We start from the raw sequence: 16,671 nt of genomic DNA, 5'->3' as shown, positions 1-16,671 counted from the left end.
GGGCGGCCCGTCAGGTCTATACGAAATGGGTCGAGATTGAGAAACTCTGGCTGGGCCCCGATCCACCCTAATGCATTTCTGTGGTCCCGGTCCTCCCCCCCTCCATCTACCCCCTTTAGAGCCCTTTCGTTTTACCAGAGATATCTGGATAACTTGCTCTAAACTTTTCCTGTTGTCCTCCCGTTGCTCTTCTCTGATCTCCTTTTTGTATCACCCACTCCTCCCGGGGGGACTCACAGCTGCTATGGTTCGCCCCTGGATTGAGCGTGGTCTCTTCCATATTGCGGATCTGGTTCACCCCTTGACTTTGGAGCTTAGGCTCTTTGAGTACTTCACTTCTGCACTTGCCCACTACACCGATAAAGCTAGAGTTTGTCACATAGGCACACTCCACATGCCCTGCCTGATGCATTTCTGCTGGCAGACACCAGATCATCAGAAGCTAAATAGTGAAATAAAGTCAGGGCGTATAGAAGGTATAAACCACTGACTGTAAAGATAACAAACGTTTGATGTATACAGGCCGGCCCTCTGTAATGTAAAGCCGCAACGCTGGAGCTTGCCGTCCATGTTCAAATAGACTAAGCCAGACACCCACTCATCTCGTGACTCGAAGACGCGCCCAATAAATGGGCACCAATACCTCCGATGATCCAGGTGATGGGGGTGTAATGTAGGCCCTCCATTTAGTGTCTAGTGAGTAAGGAGAGTGTCTTTTTCTGGCTTTTACTAGTTATGAAGAGTGTGCTTGTGTGAACATGTATGAATCATTTTTTTTTTGCTTCCTGTAAAACATTCAGGTCTATAGTAGGCAGACACAAATGGATTTACAATGGATAGTAATTTTTTTTGTTTTAAGAACAGCCACTAATTAATCAGTCAAAAATGACGGACCATGATATGTGTGCCCGTTTGAATCCATTTTTTGACCAATCTATTTTTTTTTTTAAGGATTGGCAGCAGACAGATACCAGGCCAAAATCTTGAGTGGGCCCTAAATGAACACCGTCATATGACCAGCAAACTTAAAAAGAATATATACTATATATATCCAAAACATACAAAACAACAAAGAAAAACGAACACACACAAACAGGGGAGTTAAAACATGCTCATTTAGGAGGAAATTCTTTAAACCGATTAGTATGAGAAATGGATTTATTGTCTGAACCATATGACATTATCTTTTGTTGACAAGTTTCTTTACTAAATAAACATTACATAAATCTTATTTATAAGATACCACTATAGGTACTGTGCAGTCATCTTTAAGGAACATAAGTAATAACTAACACTGAAAACAAAGACCTCCATTTATCACACAGTACATGTAAAAACTAGTATTAGGGGGCGTTCACACTACCGTCGGTGTCCAGACATGTAGTGTCCGCTCCTAGTGTCCGCTCAAAATCTGTCACGGACACTAGGAGCGGACACTAGATGTGTCCGTGACACCTGTCATTCACTTGAATGGGCATCGGGTGCGTTCTTTTGCACTCCGTGCCCGTCCTTCCCTGTCCGCAAGAGAAGATGTCCGACTTCTCAAGCGGACAGAAAAACCCTGCATGCAGGGTTCCTCTGTCCGCTTGAGAAGTCGGACATCTTCTCTTGCGGACAGGGAAGGACGGGCACGGAGTGCAAAAGAACGCACCCGATGCCCATTCAAGTGAATGACAGGTGTCACGGACACATCTAGTGTCCGCTCCTAGTGTCCGTGACAGATTTTGAGCGGACACTACATGTCGGACACCGACGGTAGTGTGAACGCTCCCTTACAATAAAGTCTCATCACAATACTGTTTCAATATTTATGATGGATAGTGTAAATAAAATATTTTACAACTGCTAAAACAAACTGAAGAACATTGTAAGGATGCATTCACACAGCCATATTACGTCCATATTATACGGACTATATCACAGCTGCAAATACAGTTCTAGCTGTTTTTGGTGTTTATAGTTCTGATCACTGAACCCACAGTTGGAATGGGATTTACAGTTGTAACACAGTCCCATTCTTTATAAATGAATATGGCCATGTGAATCTTATTTTTTTTAGCTTTACTAGAGCATATACAACAATCAAATATCACATCTAGCATATTATTGCACTACAGTATATGTTTATACCTTGCAGCAATATGAAAAATTGAAATCACAAACCCCAAACCTAACATTGCTATCAAAGTCATTCTCCCAGATTTCCACCAACTCCAAGTTTGCTGTTCTTCCAATGGTAAAACACGACAGGGATTGTTCTTCTGGCCATGCTGAAACTGGCAGAAAAATACACTCGTGAGATGCCTAGAGTCACCAAAATTGCCTATGGTTTCAAGACTGAAAAACTTGTATCACCCCTTGACCACCATGCAAATTTCACTATTTTGGGGGTACTAAAACACACATATAAAAGTTAAATCTTTTTGGCACATAGGAAGCATGTAAGAGCAATGGAATACCTAGCTAGTTTGTGTACTCCACGGCAGTAGAAATGAAGAACCAAACATAAAAACAGATCAGAGTATTTCAAAAAGTTTTTTGATTTGTAAAGCGCTGAAAAATTATCATCATGTTAGATAAAATTATTAATGTTTTCTGAAAAAACTGACCAGATTCAAAATCTCATCTTTCCACAGGACCAAGAAGCAACAAACATGGAACTAAAATGACTGAACCACAGGAAGACTGTGCTATCCACAATACTAAGCCACAATGTGTGAACTAGACCCAAAAAGAAACTACATACAGTGGGGCTAAGCAATTTTGCTTAAAAATAAAATCTTGATTTTTATTTAAGCTTATAGACAATTTTCCACTTTAATGTAAATTTTCTTGTTTAGGCTTAAATTAAAAAAGGTTAGCGAGCAGCTGACACTGTGAGAAGGAAATGGATGTGTCTGATACAGACCTACCACCCAAACACTGACTATTAGTAGAGAAATTGCTCATCATAACTCAAGGCGGAAGGAGAAAGCCTGCATGGATTATATTAGACTTCTTGACAGGCTTAAAAAAAAATAAATAGAAAAACAAAACAACCCCCCCCCCCCCACAGCATTAATGTCCCATCCCAAAATGTTTTTCAGTAAAGGGGTATACTCAAATAAAAATAAAACGTAGCTTTTAATAAATATGATTAAAAACGAACTATTTGTGTATCTCGTGACTGCTATTGTGTTACAGTGTTAACAACAAGTATTGCACACTTGTATCCTTTCATGGATAGAACATAGGGGTGGTCTGAGTCGGGGAAAACCACACCACTACCAATGATGCACAATATTGACAGAGCGGTGTGGCGTTCACCCACCCGTACGGCCAGTTCCCCCAAGATAACTCCAAGGGCCAATGTCAACGCTCCTGTCACTCCTCCCTATTGTCTGCACAAGATACGGTCACTGGGTCCAACAATAGTGGCCCTCTTAGCTGTATCGGTGCAAGTATAGCAGTCTGCCCCTACTAGGTCGGATATAGTAGGCTAAAGCTACACTCACTACAATCACTATAGCTGCACCGTTAGCAAGTAAGTATAAGAGAGTAGACTAGGATAGTGGCATTTGTAAGCCCCATTTAAACACTCTCTACGCGTTTCGCAAGGATCATCAGGAGAGTTAAAGGAGAATATTCAAATAGAAAAAACAAAAAAGGTTGCGGTAATAACCACATTTCCTGGGACCTGGATGGTAGGTCCCAGTACATATATTGTGTTAACACTAACACAATAGCAGTCACGAGATACACAAATAGTTCGTTTTTAATCATATTTATTAAAAGCTATGTTTTATTTTTATTTGAGTATACCCCTATACTGAAAAACTATTTATTTTGGATATACTAGCCCTTCGATACAAACCCCATCCCAAAATGTCTTGTAAATAAAAAAACTAAATATAATTGACAAATTAAAATTTCCGCGTCTGAATGGTGCCATTAAAGAGGACCTTTCATGGTTTGGAGCACAGGCAGTTCTATATACTGCTGGAAAGTCGTATTCAGCGCACTGTCGGCTTTCCCGATCTGTGCCCCGGGTGAAGAGCTAACGGTCCTGGTACCGTAGCTCTTTACAGTCAGAAGGGCGTTTCTGACGCTCTGTCAGGAACATCCTTCTGTACAAGCAGCGCCAATAGCGTTGTGCTGTGTGAGCGGGGAGGAACGCCCCCTTCCTCTGCACACAGTACTCATCCATAGACAAGTATTATCAGGAGGGCAGGGGGCGTTCCTCCCCGGTCTCAAAGCACAGCGCTATTGGCGCTGCTTGTACAGAAGGACGGTCCTGACAGAGTGTCAGAAACGCCCTTCTGACTGTGAAAAGCTATGGTACCGATAGCTCTTCACCCGGGGCACAGATCGGGAAAGCAGACAGTGCGCTGAATAAAGCGCACTGTCGGCTTTCCAGCAGTATATAGAACTGCCTGTGCCCGAAACCATGACAGGTCCTCTTTAAAGGTGCTATTCTACCATTAAAATCACACTTTTTTGTAGATTACCGTATTTTTCGGACTATAAGACGCACTGGACTATAAGACGCACCTAGGTTTTAGAGGAGGAAAATAGGGAAAAAAAATTTTGAAGCAAAAACTGGTAAAATATTTAATATATGGGAGTTGTAGTTTTGCAACAGCTGCAAGGCCACATTGACAGGTGACCCTGCAGCTGTACGGGGATGCATATTTTTTTATTTTTTTTGCGGGGCCAGAAGTACTTTTTAGTTTACCATTTTGGGGAATATCTATTGCTTAGATCACCTTTTATTGAAAAAAACCCGGTGGTTTATGACATATGATTTTCTACTTTTATATATATATTCTAGGGACAGGAGGTGATTTTGAACTTTTATTTATTTCATATTTTTAAAGCTTTTTTTTTTTTTTTTACTATTTTATTCCCCCCCCCCCCGGGGCTTGAACCTGCAGTCACTTGATCGCAAGTCCCATAGACGGCAATACAACTGTATTGCCGTCTATGGGACATTCTGTCTATTAGTATTACGGCTGGTCATAGAGACCAGCCGCAATACTAATACAGCAGTGACAGGCCGGGGAGCCTCATTAGGCTCCCGGCTGTCACCCGAACAGGTCGGCTCCTGCGATATCGCCGCGCAGGAGCCGGCCTGCATCTTTACAGGTACGGGGGAGAAGGGGCCGCTGACAGACTGCAGACCCGGCATCCGCTGTACTAAAGAGGCGGATGCCGGGGAGGGATAGACGCCGGGGCCTGAGACATCGCTGCCCTGCCCTGCATGAAGCCAGCGGCGGGGGGACAGAGGATCTAAGCATCACTCCTCCCGCTGCTGGCTTCATGCAGGGCATAGGAGCGCAGCGATGTCGCAGGCCCCGGCACCTGTAATGGCGTCTATCATTTGCCGGCTTCCGCCTCTCTTACAGCGGATGCCAGGCGCCGCATTCGTACTATAAGACGCACCCTTCTTTTCCCCCCAAATTTTGGGGAAAAAAAGTGCGTCTTATAGTCCGAAAAATACGGTACATGTAGAAATAGCCTTAAGAAAGGCTATTCTTCTCCTACCTTTAGATGTCTTCTCCGCGCCACCGTTTGGTAGAAATCCCAGTTGTCGTCAGTATGCAAATGAGTTCTCTCACAGCACTGGGGGCAACCCAAATGCTGCGAGAGAAATCTTCAGCGCCTCCTCCATCTTCTTCAGGAATGGCTTCTCTGCGCGTCTTCTTCTGGAGCTGGGTTCAAACTTCTAGGCCTCGGGCAGAGCAGACTGCACATGCCCGCGGCCACAAGAAAAATGGCCGCCTACACGGCATGAAAGCAGCCATTTTCTTGTGGCCTGTGGGCATGCGCAGTCAGCTCTGCCCAAGGCCTAGAAGTTTGAACCCAGCTCTGGGAGAAGACGCACAGAGAGTCTCCTAAACACAGTTTTTATCCAATTCTATCCCATTCTGAATTTTTTTGCAGCTTCCCAATACATCATACAGAATATTAAGTGGTACTATCTCAAAGTACAATCTGTCTGGCAAAAATAAAGTGGTCATAGAGAAGTCATCATTTTTGAAACCGAAAAACAGCAGTGGGAAGGTCTAAAACCGCCCCCAGTGCTGTGAATGAACTCATTTGTATACAGAAGAAAACCGGGATTACTACCGAACGGCGACGCGGAGAAGACATCTAAAGGTAGGAGAAGAATAGCTTTTTTTAAGGCAATTTGACATGTTAGGGAGAAAAAAAATGCCATTTTAATGATTGAATCCCTTTAACTCAGGTGGAGCCGAACACACTCTGTGACACATTGTTAGTAGGGTTGAGTAATCGTGTTCGGAAAAGATCGGATTCCGATCGGCGATCGAGAAAATTTCACGATTGCGATCGGAATTCTGAACACGATTTTTTTTTTTTTTTTTTTTTAGGTGGGATCGAGATCGGTACTATTTCCCACAATGCTTTGCTTAGCCTTCACACTGAGTATACGCTCCGCTCATTCTGAGTGGAGTGTATACTCAGTGTGAAGGCTCCGCTGCGGTTCCATAGGAATGAATGGAAGCAGCCGGCACACAGCCTTAACCCCCTGCGCGCCAGCTGCCTCCATTCATTCTAATGGGAGACTAAACTAACATCTCTAGTAGCTACTTACTTACCAGAGATGGCTGCTCCGGTGCCCGGTGTTCTCCTTCTTCTTCGCCTCGCTGCCGCTCCACGCTGCCGCTCCATGCTGCTCTTCTCGCCTCGCTGCCACCGCCTCCCAGGTTAGTGTTTAAAGAGCTAGGAAGGCGGGGCTTGTGGCTTAGGAGAGTGTAGGCGGGTACAGGGCGGGGAGACGTGACGTCTCCCCTCCCAGTACCCGCCCACACTCTCCTAATCTGGGAGGCAGCGAGGCGAGAAGAGCAGCGTGGGGCGGCAGCAAGGCGAAGAAGAAGGAGAACACCGGGCACCAGAGCAGCCATCTCTGCAGGTAAGTGGACACCAGGGGGGACTAAGTAGACAGAGGATTAAAAAAAAATCCTCTGGCTACTTAGTGATTCACTACACAGCATGGATTCTAACAATTAAAGCGTTCAATTGTTAGATTCCATGCTGTATAATGAATAGAATTGCTTTTAAAATCCGATCTCCGATTAATAAAAAAAATCCCATTGACTTGCATTGGGATTGGAATTGGGATCGAGATGGGGTTCGAATGAAAAATGATCGGAAATTGGATTTTAAAATCGATACTGAAAAGTCAAGATCGGCTCAACCCTAATTGCTAGTAAGCGCTTATGGACAAGATTACATTTCACTCACTAAAAGGGACAAATTGATTATAAAAGGCCAGTAGTTTATAAACGTCCTATTAATTGTTTGATTAGTTCATATTTTATAGAATGAGGATGTAACTACTGGACTATTCTTCTTAGTAAATTACATGTTTAGTAGAGATGAGCGAACACTAAAATGTTCGAGGTTCGAAATTCGATTCGAACAGCCGCTCACTGTTCGAGTGTTCGAATGGGTTTCGAACCCCATTATAGTCTATGGGGAACATAAACTCGTTAAGGGGGAAACCCAAATTCGTGTCTGGAGGGTCACCAAGTCCACTATGACACCCCAGGAAATGATACCAACACCCTGGAATGACACTGGGACAGCAGGGGAAGCATGTCTGGGGGCATAAAAGTCACTTTATTTCATGGAAATCCCTGTCAGTTTGCGATTTTCGCAAGCTAACTTTTCCCCATAGAAATGCATTGGCCAGTGCTGATTGGCCAGAGTACAGAACTCGACCAATCAGCGCTGGCTCTGCTGGAGGAGGCGGAGTCTAAGATCGCTCCACACCAGTCTCCATTCAGGTCCGACCTTAGACTCCGCCTCCTCCGGCAGAGCCAGCGCTGATTGGCCGAAGGCTGGCCAATGCATTCCTATGCGAATGCAGACTTAGCAGTGCTGAGTCAGTTTTGCTCAACTACACATCTGATGCACACTCGGCACTGCTACATCAGATGTAGCAATCTGATGTAGCAGAGCCGAGGGTGCACTAGAACCCCTGTGCAAACTCAGTTCACGCTAATAGAATGCATTGGCCAGCGCTGATTGGCCAATGCATTCTATTAGCCCGATGAAGTAGAGCTGAATGTGTGTGCTAAGCACACACATTCAGCACTGCTTCATCAAGCCAATACAATGCATTAGCCAGTGCTGATTGGCCAGAGTACGGAATTCGGCCAATCAGCGCTGGCCAATGCATTCTATTAGCCCGATGAAGTAGAGCTGAATGTGTGTGCTAAGCACACACATTCAGCACTGCTTCATCAAGCCAATACAATGCATTAGCCAGTGCTGATTGGCCAGAGTACGGAATTCGGCCAATCAGCGCTGGCCAATGCATTCTATTAGCCCGATGAAGTAGAGCTGAATGTGTGTGCTAAGCACACACATTCAGCACTGCTTCATCACGCCAATACAATGCATTGGCCAGTGCTGATTGGCCAGAGTACGGAATTCGGCCAATCAGCGCTGGCTCTGCTGGAGGAGGCGGAGTCTAAGATCGCTCCACACCAGTCTCCATTCAGGTCCGACCTTAGACTCCGCCTCCTCCGGCAGAGCCAGCGCTGATTGGCCGAAGGCTGGCCAATGCATTCCTATGCGAATGCAGACTTAGCAGTGCTGAGTCAGTTTTGCTCAACTACACATCTGATGCACACTCGGCACTGCTACATCAGATGTAGCAATCTGATGTAGCAGAGCCGAGGGTGCACTAGAACCCCTGTGCAAACTCAGTTCACGCTAATAGAATGCATTGGCCAGCGCTGATTGGCCAATGCATTCCATTAGCCCGATGAAGTAGAGCTGAATGTGTGTGCTAAGCACACACATTCAGCACTGCTTCATCAAGCCAATACAATGCATTAGCCAGTGCTGATTGGCCAGAGTACGGAATTCGGCCAATCAGCGCTGGCTCTGCTGGAGGAGGCGGAGTCTAAGGTCGGACCTGAATGGAGACTGGTGTGGAGCGATCTTAGACTCCGCCTCCTCCAGCAGAGCCAGCGCTGATTGGCCGAATTCCGTACTCTGGCCAATCAGCACTGGCTAATGCATTGTATTGGCGTGATGAAGCAGTGCTGAATGTGTGTGCTTAGCACACACATTCAGCTCTACTTCATCGGGCTAATAGAATGCATTGGCCAGCGCTGATTGGCCGAATTCCGTACTCTGGCCAATCAGTGCTGGCCAATGCATTCTATTAGCTTGATGAAGCAGAGTGTGCACAAGGGTTCAAGCGCACCCTCGGCTCTGATGTAGCAGAGCCGAGGCTGCACAAGGGTTCAAGCGCACCCTCGGCTCTGATGTAGGAGAGCCGAGGGTGCACTTGAACCCTTGTGCACCCTCAGCTCTGCTACATCAGAGCCGAGGGTGCGCTTGAACCCTTGTGCACACTCTGCTTCATCAAGCTAATAGAATGCATTGGCCAGCGCTGATTGGCCAATGTATTCTATTAGCCCGATGAAGTAGAGCTGAATGTGTGTGCTAAGCACACACATTCAGCTCTACTTCATCGGGCTAATAGAATGCATTGGCCAGCGCTGATTGGCCAGAGTACGGAACTCGACCAATCAGCGCTGGCTCTGCTGGAGGAGGCGGAGTCTAAGATCGCTCCACACCAGTCTCCATTCAGGTCCGACCTTAGACTCCGCCTCCTCCAGCAGAGCCAGCGCTGATTGGCCGAATTCCGTACTCTGGCCAATCAGCACTGGCTAATGCATTGTATTGGCGTGATGAAGCAGTGCTGAATGTGTGTGCTTAGCACACACATTCAGCTCTACTTCATCGGGCTAATAGAATGCATTGGCCAATCAGCGCTGGCCAATGCATTCTATTAGCGTGAACTGAGTTTGCACAGGGGTTCTAGTGCACCCTCGGCTCTGCTACATCAGATTGCTACATCTGATGTAGCAGTGCCGAGTGTGCATCAGATGTGTAGTTGAGCAAAACTGACTCAGCACTGCTAAGTCTCTGCATTCGCATAGGAATGCATTGGCCAGCCTTCGGCCAATCAGCGCTGGCTCTGCCGGAGGAGGCGGAGTCTAAGGTCGGACCTGAATGGAGACTGGTGTGGAGCGATCTTAGACTCCGCCTCCTCCAGCAGAGCCAGCGCTGATTGGTCGAGTTCCGTACTCTGGCCAATCAGCGCTGGCCAATGCATTCTATTAGCCCGATGAAGTAGAGCTGAATGTGTGTGCTTAGCACACACATTCAGCTCTACTTCATCAGGCTAATAGAATACATTGGCCAATCAGCGCTGGCCAATGCATTCTATTAGCTTGATGAAGCAGAGTGTGCACAAGGGTTCAAGCGCACCCTCGGCTCTGATGTAGCAGAGCTGAGGGTGCACAAGGGTTCAAGTGCACCCTCGGCTCTCCTACATCAGAGCCGAGGGTGCGCTTGAACCCTTGTGCAGCCTCGGCTCTGCTACATCAGAGCCGAGGGTGCGCTTGAACCCTTGTGCACACTCTGCTTCATCAAGCTAATAGAATGCATTGGCCAGCACTGATTGGCCAGAGTACGGAATTCGGCCAATCAGCGCTGGCCAATGCATCCCTATGGGAAAAAGTTTATCTCACAAAAATCACAATTACACACCCGATAGAGCCCCAAAAAGTTATTTTTAATAACATTCCCCCCTAAATAAAGGTTATCCCTAGCTATCCCTGCCTGTACAGCTATCCCTGTCTCATAGTCACAAAGTTCACATTCTCATATGACCCGGATTTGAAATCCACTATTCGTCTAAAATGGAGGTCACCTGATTTCGGCAGCCAATGACTTTTTCCAATTTTTTTCAATGCCCCCGGTGTCGTAGTTCCTGTCCCACCTCCCCTGCGCTGTTATTGGTGCAAAAAAGGCGCCAGGGAAGGTGGGAGGGGAATCGAATTTTGGCGCACTTTACCACGTGGTGTTCGATTCGATTCGAACATGGCGAACACCCTGATATCCGATCGAACATGTGTTCGATAGAACACTGTTCGCTCATCTCTAATGTTTAGTGATATAATAAAAAACGATTGTTACATGTAGAAATAGGTGTTACAAATATTGGTTCTTTTAATCTTGTTATCATATAATTAGGGTGAAACTGTATTTAGAAAATCCCACTTGAGGATATGATCAGGTTTCTTCTTTTGGTTTGTTCAATGCATTCAGGTTGAAAATGCTGGACAAGTTGTGTTATGATGATAACGCTAGGTTCACACCTGCGTTCAGGGTCTCCGTTCTGTGGTTTCCATCTTCTGCATGCCAGAAGGCGGAAACCACAGACCAGGTCCGGCCGTTATCGGCGGTGAGCGTTTTATGCTCTCCGCCGCGAAACCGTTTTTTTTTTAAATCCGGACACAGAGTACTGCATGTCCAACTCTGTGTCCGGATTATAAAATCCGGTTTCGCGGCGGTGAGCATAAAACGCTCACGGCCGGACAGCTTTCTCACCCATTCAAATGAATGGGTGAGAAAGACTCCTGCAGGTTTCCGTATCCTGCCTCTGTTTTATGCAGAACGGAGAGGAGAACGCAGATGTGAACGAGCCTTAAGATGTATTTATTCTGGCACTTACGGGATTTGTTTTTTGTGTCTCTTTATTGTTGCATATAAATGTTGAATTCAGCAAGTTGTAATTTGAAAAGAAAAAAGGAAGAAGCTCACACAAACATAAAATCAGATGATTCAAGGCTTAGAAATTTTTTTAAAAAAAAATTGATCCCAATTTGGTCCCAATTTGAAACTCTGTACAAGTATAACCAAGAACACAAGTAACACACATGCATTTTTTTCACAATTTTAAAACATACATGTTTTCACAATTGCGCATCGAAATTTTGAATTTAATTTCACCAAAACAAAATAAAAAGAAACATTGTCTTGTGACATATTAAATGAAAGCTGATACCGTTCTGAGAAAAATGATGCCTCTCCCACCTCTTTATCTTAATTCTAGCTCGAGATATGATAAAAAATGTAAAACTACATCAGGCCAAAATTTGCGCTTTCAAAACTTTAGAAGTCTTTTAAAAATTAACGGATGAAGAAAAAAATTTTAAACTTTTAATTTGTAATTAACTTAAGTTTTACTTCATAAAAATAAAAAAAAATTTAAAGACGTCAGGTAAAAAAAAAAAATTCATATTTGGATCACTTGATATGGAATGACCCTGGTGTATATTAAAACGCATGTTCCCGAGGACATGAAGGACATAAAGGTCCTCTTTAAAAGCACAATTTAACAACATCATCATTAGATTTTCTGAATTTAGATGCCAATATATGTAAATCAGGCATAGAATCCATAATCCACAAAACAAATTAACCTCCCTTTGAAGAACAGGTACATGTTAAAATATAATCTCTAAGTACACTGTAAATATAGCCAACATGCTTATTAAGTGCTTGTTCCTTAAGACTTATGGAATCTGAACACACATTCTATGCAGCCAGGAGTCTGTATGTATGTCCAGTGCAAGATCATATAAATCAAGATCTAAGTTTATGAATTAGATTCCCAAGTTTTATTATTTTTGGAAATGTTAGTTTAGCTTTGCCGTTTACATTTCCTAAGAAAGAGATGAAAACTTCTTCCGTTACAGCCTGTGTGGGCTTACTTAATACGCTGTGCGCTGCTATTCCTTCTATTTATTTTCTTAACCAGGAGGTCATAAGTATGTCTTATTTGCAGCACAATATTTATAACCCCTAGTTATCCCTGATGTATCTTTATCCTCATTTCAATTCCAGAATTACATGATACTGTGTTGTAACTTCTTTTGCAGTTTAACTTCCACATGGCATCATTCAGCAACAAATTCCTTTGTGACACTAGTGTTCAATTTACTGAATCCTATCCTGTCACTTTTTCCCCTCCAGATCATTACTCAAAGTGACCCTTCTTGACAAGAGCTTGTCACAGGGTTGTTGATTTGGAAGTGAATGATTTGGTGCTAACACCAAATCTTAACTTTCCCACCTTCTCCCTCTGTCACATTTCCACCTTTCTTCTAACAGATCTTACTTTATCACTCATACCATCACGCATCTTTACTTTGCGCCAAAAGAAGAAAAAAAAAGTCCATAAAGATCTACACACCTTATTTAACAGACCTTGAAGTCTGCAGATTTCTTTATTCATATCTGTAACACTTGTGAGAATGTCTTCACAAACAGTAGAAAAATTTTGAGAAGAATCCCACTCCAAGACTACCTATTAATAAAATGAGCAGAAAGTTAAATGTAATTTAAGAAAAAAAATACAATAAAAAAATGTAGGTTTTGCTAAACTGGCCACATCAGTTTTCAGCCACAAAAGTGCCACACTTGACACGTGGCTATTTGCACCAAAAACAAAACAAAACATTTTACTTTGTCCATTTCCCAAGCAGCTTGCCACTTTTCAGGAAGGCCTGGGTCTGCAACTTATGTCACAAAACTCTAGTTATACCCAAAATCTATGCCAGTTCCTGACCGTCGTAAGTTTCAAATCTGAGGCCTCCTGTGGTGTCCCAGAATTGTTAAGTGGCTGAAACAATATTAACACCAGAGCATGATAGGAGTTCTTAAATACCCCCAATAAGTCACATTTACTAAGGATGTGCATACCACCATATATACACTTATATGACATTACACTGATCAGTGCAGGATATCTAAAGCCCTGGAAATCTATAGTACACACTCAGAAACTGACATTGAAGTCTATAACTTTGGGTACTGTAAAATAACGTCAAAAGGGAGTGTTATACAATGACTGCTTAAGAGGTACATAATATGACATTATGGTTAAGTTTAAAAAAAAAAATAAAAAATGTTAGCATGTACTCTAGAGACATAAAAAAAAACAAAAAAACAACACTTCTTTATACATATTATTTACTCCACTGTTTTACTCTTAACAATTGAATAAAGCGACCACCCAAGGCTACATACGCTTTTATTTATCAGAGCATTGTATTTACCTTTTGAGGATTCAAAGGTATTTGGTTGCTTACAGCTACCACTGCATGAGTTATAGCACTGCACTGCCGATTCAGCTTGAGCAGAAAGGCAAACAGCTCATCACTGTCATGGGGAAAAAAACAAAGAATCAACAATTATTTTTTTATATTTTGTGGAATTTAAAAAAAAAATAAAAATTAAAAAATAAAAAAAAAAAATCAGGAAAGGAAAATGCATGTAAATATGTCAGTGATCTCACAATGTAAATTTTCAAAGAAGCTGCTCCATGGACATTCCTAGAATTGCTTCTCCACATTAACACCATCTATATTAATGTGCACAAACAAAAAGGAGCAAAGCCTAAAAGATCCCTCATGACCACCACTTCCAGCTGAAAAATTATTCAATTATATAATGCTGTTTATCCACCCTAAATTGACCTTACCATATGCAGCATCAAATAATGAACTTTCCTATGCTGCCCCTCACTAAACTTTTTATTGCTGAAAAGTCAAGTTACAAGGTTTTACAATCTTAGGTCAGCATATGCCAATTTACCTGAACTACGGGTAGCCTTTATCTAGTCAAGCAGTCGTCATACTCTGGGTATCTGTGAGATGTGACTGACATGTCCTTCACCAGAACACCTCCGCCTGACACTTTACCTAACTGCAAGGCTTACAGAGTGAGATTTAGTCAAGTGATTGAACAACTAATGTACAGACCAAAAGTTTCGACAAACCTTCTCATTCAAAGAGTTTTCTGTATTTTCATGACTATGAAAATTGTAGATTCACAATGAAGGCATCAAAACTATGAAGTAACACATGTGGAATTATAGACTTAAAAAAGTGTGAAACAACTGAAAATATGTCTTATATTCTAGGTTCTTCAAAGTAGCCACCTTTTGCTTTGATTCCTGCTTTACACACTCTTGGCATTCTCTTGATGAGCTTCAAGACGTAGTCACCGGAAATGGTTTTCACTTCACAGGTGTGCCCTGTCAGGCTTAATAAGTGAGATTTCTTGCCTTATAAATGGGGTTGGGACCATCAGTTGTGTTGTGCATAAGTCAGGTGGATACACAGCTGATAGTCCTACTGAATAGACTGTTAGAATTTGTATTATGGCAAGAAAAAAAAGCAACTAAGTAAAGAAAAACGACTGGCCATCATTACTTTAAAGGGGTATTCCCATAACTCTTGTTCTGAAGATAGACAGCACAGTAATCCCGGAGCTCTCACACCCCACCCCCCTTTTGAAACTTTGAAAGTGTCCCCAAGTGCAGTTGCAAAAACCATCAAGCGCTACAAAGAAACTGGCTCACATGAAGACCGCCTCAGGAAAGGAAGACCAAGAGTCACCTCTGCTGCGGAGGATAAGTTCATCCGAGTCACCAGCCTCAGAAATCGCAGGTTAACAGCAGCTCAGATTAGAGACCAGGTCAATGCCACACAGAGTTCTAGTAGCAGACACATCTCTACAACTACTGATAAGAGGAGACTTTGTGCAGCAGGCCTTCATGGTAAAATAGCTGCTAGAAAACCACTGCTAACGACAGGCAACAAGCAGAAGAGACTTGTTTGGGCTAAAGAACACAAGGAATGGACATTAGACCAGTGGAAATCTGTGCTTTGGTCTGATGAGTCCTAATTGGAGATCTTTGGTTCCAACAACCGTGTCTTTGGGCGACATAGAAAAGGTGAACGGATGGACTCTACATGCCTGTTTCCCACCGTGAAGCATGGAGGAGGAGGAGGTGTGATGGTGTGGGGGTGCTTTGCTGGTGACACTGTTGGGGATTTATTCAAAACTGAAGGCATACTGAACCAGCATGGCTACCACAGCATCTTGCAGCAGAATGCTATGCCATCCAGTTTGCGTTTAGTTGGACTATCATTTATTTTTCAACAGGACAATGACCCTAAACACACCTCCAGGCTGTTACTATTTGACCAAGAAGGAGAGTGATGGGGTGCTACACCAGATGACCTGGCCTCCACAGTCACCAGACCTGAACCCAATCGAGATGGTTTGGGGTGAGCTGGACCGCAGAGTGAAGGCAAAAGGGCCAACAAGTGCTAAGAATCTCTGGGAATTCCTTCAAGACTGTTGGAAGATCATTTCAGGTGACTACCTCTTGAAGCTCATCAAGAGAATGCCAAGAGTGTGCAATGCAGGAATCAAAGCAAAAGGTGGCTACTTTGAAGAACCTAGAATATAAGACATATTTTGAGTTGTTTTACACTTTTTTGTTAAGTATATAATTCCACATGTGTTACTTCTGAGTTTTGATGCCTTCAGTGTGAATCTACAAATACAGAAAACTCTTTGAATGAGAAGGTGTGTCCAAACTTTTGGTCTGTACTATATGTGAAGCCGCTCTCTGGTTCCCGTTCCTATTTAAAGGGATTCTACCATTAAAAACCTTTTTTTCTGGTTGACACGATGGAATAGCCTTAAGAAAGGCTATTTTTCTCCTACGCCTCACCGTTTTGTTAAAATCCCATTTTCCGCCAGTATGCAAATGAGTTCTCTCGCAGCACTGCGGGCATCCCCAATGATGCGAGAGAACTCTCCATCGCTGCCTCCATCTTCTTCAGGAACGGGGTCTTCACGCCTCTTCTTCTGGGGGTCGGCTTCAAACTTCTAGGCCTCAGGCAAAGCCGACTGCGTATGCCCGCCGGCCACAAGAAAAGGCCGCTACAATACTGTGTAAGTGGCCATTTTCTTGTGGCCGACGGGCATGCGCAGTCG

The 16,671-nt window shown here is 43.6% G+C and overlaps 1 protein-coding gene across 1 annotated transcript in view; it reads right to left on the bottom strand.

Annotated features, from left to right (window-relative positions):
- Positions 1 to 2,111: 2,111 nt before the first annotated feature.
- The window catches only part of ASZ1 (ankyrin repeat, SAM and basic leucine zipper domain containing 1), a 78,836-nt gene continuing 64,276 nt past the window's right edge, over positions 2,112 to 16,671 (bottom strand). Inside the window, exons 11-13 of the mRNA XM_075275867.1 lie at positions 13,935 to 14,037; positions 13,070 to 13,183; positions 2,112 to 2,276 (exon numbers count right to left, since the gene is read on the bottom strand). Of these exons, the coding sequence (XP_075131968.1) occupies positions 2,112 to 2,276; positions 13,070 to 13,183; positions 13,935 to 14,037 (382 nt within the window). The remainder of the gene's footprint in view (positions 2,277 to 13,069; positions 13,184 to 13,934; positions 14,038 to 16,671) is intronic.

Source organism: Leptodactylus fuscus, chromosome 5, assembly GCF_031893055.1.
Source record: "Leptodactylus fuscus isolate aLepFus1 chromosome 5, aLepFus1.hap2, whole genome shotgun sequence".
In the NCBI taxonomy this organism is placed as follows: Eukaryota; Metazoa; Chordata; class Amphibia; order Anura; family Leptodactylidae; genus Leptodactylus; species Leptodactylus fuscus.
The sequence above is the reverse complement of the archived record's forward strand: the minus strand, read 5'-3'. Positions and strand labels throughout refer to the sequence as shown.